We start from the raw sequence: 2,411 nt of genomic DNA on the forward strand, positions 1-2,411 counted from the left end.
AGTCGGGCTCTGCAAGCAACGTCAATGGAATCACAGTTCGGCGTCAATTTGGCGGCGTTTCCGTCTTTTTCTTTCTTCTCTCATNTTCGCTTTGCTGATCCCCTCCCTGTGTCCTTCCCCTTACTCCTTTTTCCCCTTCTACCTTCCTCTTTCCCCTCCCTTCTATCTTCCCTTCTCTCTCTTTCTTTCCCCGTTCCTTGCTTTACCCCATAGTCCTTCTATCTCTGTGCGCTTGATTGAGGGTGCACGTTGAAGGAACCCCAATCAAGACGAGATTATATGAACCATTACAAACGATATGAAAAATGATAATGATATATTTCGTCATCTAGACTCTGCTCGAGCTTTTGAACACAAAACCTCAACTGAATCAATCTCTCAAGAAAGTCAACGTCAATTCTACCATCAAGTTACAACAGAAGATTACAAGACGGTCAACTGTGTGCCTCAAGACGACGAACACGACCGTGAATCTCATGTGAGTGGAAGCTCAGCAGTGCCATCTCTTGTCCCAGACAAAGGCAACAGATTCAGTTCAAGCCTCAAATGTGTGATCAAAGTAACGCAACCTCAACGTCAAGACTTCTCGCCATTATTTGAGTGAGTATGCCGAGATTTGGAAGTATGGCCTCAAAAAGAAACGATTTCATGATCCCAGAATGTGCCAAATTGTGTGTCTGTCGTCGCGACAAATCTGCCACACTCCGAGCTCGCCGAGAAGAATTAATTATGGAGATCAAGCACAAATCACCCAAAATTCCACATGACGTGCAGCAATTATGGCAAGGACTGAAAGTACGACAACTATATTTTTCTGGGCTTGAGTATCAACCATTCAACAGATCTGCGTGAATTATATATGGTACAAATGCAGGAGAAGTGATGTTTGTGCAACGGAACAGGGCAATACTACACAGGACGCGACAAAGCATTGACTATGCGATGAGATAGGGGACAAGAAGGAGCGAGAACAAGATCTGAGCAAGCAATTATCGGAGAAAAGTAGGGTCCATCCAACGGCGAAAGCCAGCGAAGAACCTCCCTCCGAAGCCCTTAACCTTCAACAACAAGCGTCGCTGCAGTATGATGAGCGCAATACACATCACAACTTCCAAAAAAACGAACCCAGAAGTGCCCATCTGAAGCAAGTTCCTCGCCGTTCTCGTCGCCAAACAGGGACGCAGCGTCTTGATCCTGAACAGATATGAAATGAGCAAGAAGGCCTGACAGATTCACTAGAAGAGCTGCCTACGGGATAGTAGGTGCACTTATACGTGATGAAGGCTGAGGCTGGGGTCGTGTCACGGAGGTCAATCGTATGCTGTGGGCGGGACATAATAGCCTCAGTCACAGGGAAGTTTACGTCGTGAACGCGTCGTACCATGAATTCCTCGTCGCTCAATGGAGCATGAACCGGAATGTGGATTTCGCGAGTCTGAGCGCGCTGGAAGTCGCGCAGGGTAACCGAATCGCTGAGGACTAGGGTAAAAGACGGAAGGACGAGTTGTGAAAGAGGCATAGTGGATGTAGACTAAAATGATGTATGTTTTAGTTTGTGGAAGGACAGAAAAGGAGCGTTGGGGCGGTGGTGGTGGTGGTGGTGGTGGGCGTGATAAGGAAGAGAGACCCAGCGAAACTGGGTCATTTATATTGGAAAATGGGGTCCAAATAACCGTCAAAACAGCGGCGACCTTAGAATTCCTTGACTCAAAGTTTAAATTTTCGGTTCCTGGATTTCTAGGCTGGGAATGGTTGGATCTCGTGTAGAATTGGTGTCATTTGTCGTTGATGGGAGGCAGGAGGGCTGGCTTCCCGGAAAAGACCAGTGGGGAGGAGTGAATAGATGGCGACGGTATCCTCTGCCCAAGCGCCCAGGAGGAGATACGGGGAAGGCACTGCCGAAAGTTGTGACAAACACAATGTCCAACAGTTGCCGCATTAGCCCAAAGCTTCTTACGTCGGGTGAAGTGGTCGTACCTTCCCCCAGCAGTCAAATCGCGGCTTGCATAGTGCTCAGCGACCGCAGGCCTTGCCGATCTTCAAGATTCCTTCGAATAGGATCGTATGCGACAGACTTTCACCAGGGTCGACTCAATCCACGGCAAACTGGAAGCACACAAGGACACTAGAAATTCAGAGGGGCGTGAATCACCATAGATATGATACTCCCTCATATTCTTGATGACCATTGAAGACAAATGTAGCAGAGCGCTCCATGAAGGCATGTCAACGTTTCGAGGTCTGCTGGTGAAGGAGGTGTCTGTGCTGACTTCCTACGTAGATTCCAAGGTTCGACATCATGTTGAAGAACAGATCATGCTTGAGACGGTGGTCGGATCCATGGGGGCTTGGTGGTGCTTCGGATAAAAAGCAGCCCCACCGAAGGACACGAAGTCTCGAAGGACAGTCAG

General features: G+C 48.4%; 1 protein-coding gene across 1 annotated transcript; it reads right to left on the reverse strand.

The window, feature by feature from the left end:
- Positions 1-989: 989 nt before the first annotated feature.
- On the reverse strand, positions 990-1,519 carry LACBIDRAFT_321066 (uncharacterized protein; the record flags this gene model as incomplete). Its single annotated transcript, XM_001874137.1, has 4 exons — positions 990-1,076; positions 1,126-1,194; positions 1,253-1,321; positions 1,382-1,519. The coding sequence occupies 4 exons, from the start codon at positions 1,517-1,519 to the stop codon at positions 990-992; spliced, it is 363 nt and encodes a 120-aa protein (XP_001874172.1).
- Positions 1,520-2,411: the final 892 nt, after the last annotated feature.

Source organism: Laccaria bicolor, genomic scaffold (assembly GCF_000143565.1).
Source record: "Laccaria bicolor S238N-H82 LACBIscaffold_1 genomic scaffold, whole genome shotgun sequence".
Taxonomy (NCBI): Eukaryota; Fungi; Basidiomycota; class Agaricomycetes; order Agaricales; family Hydnangiaceae; genus Laccaria; species Laccaria bicolor.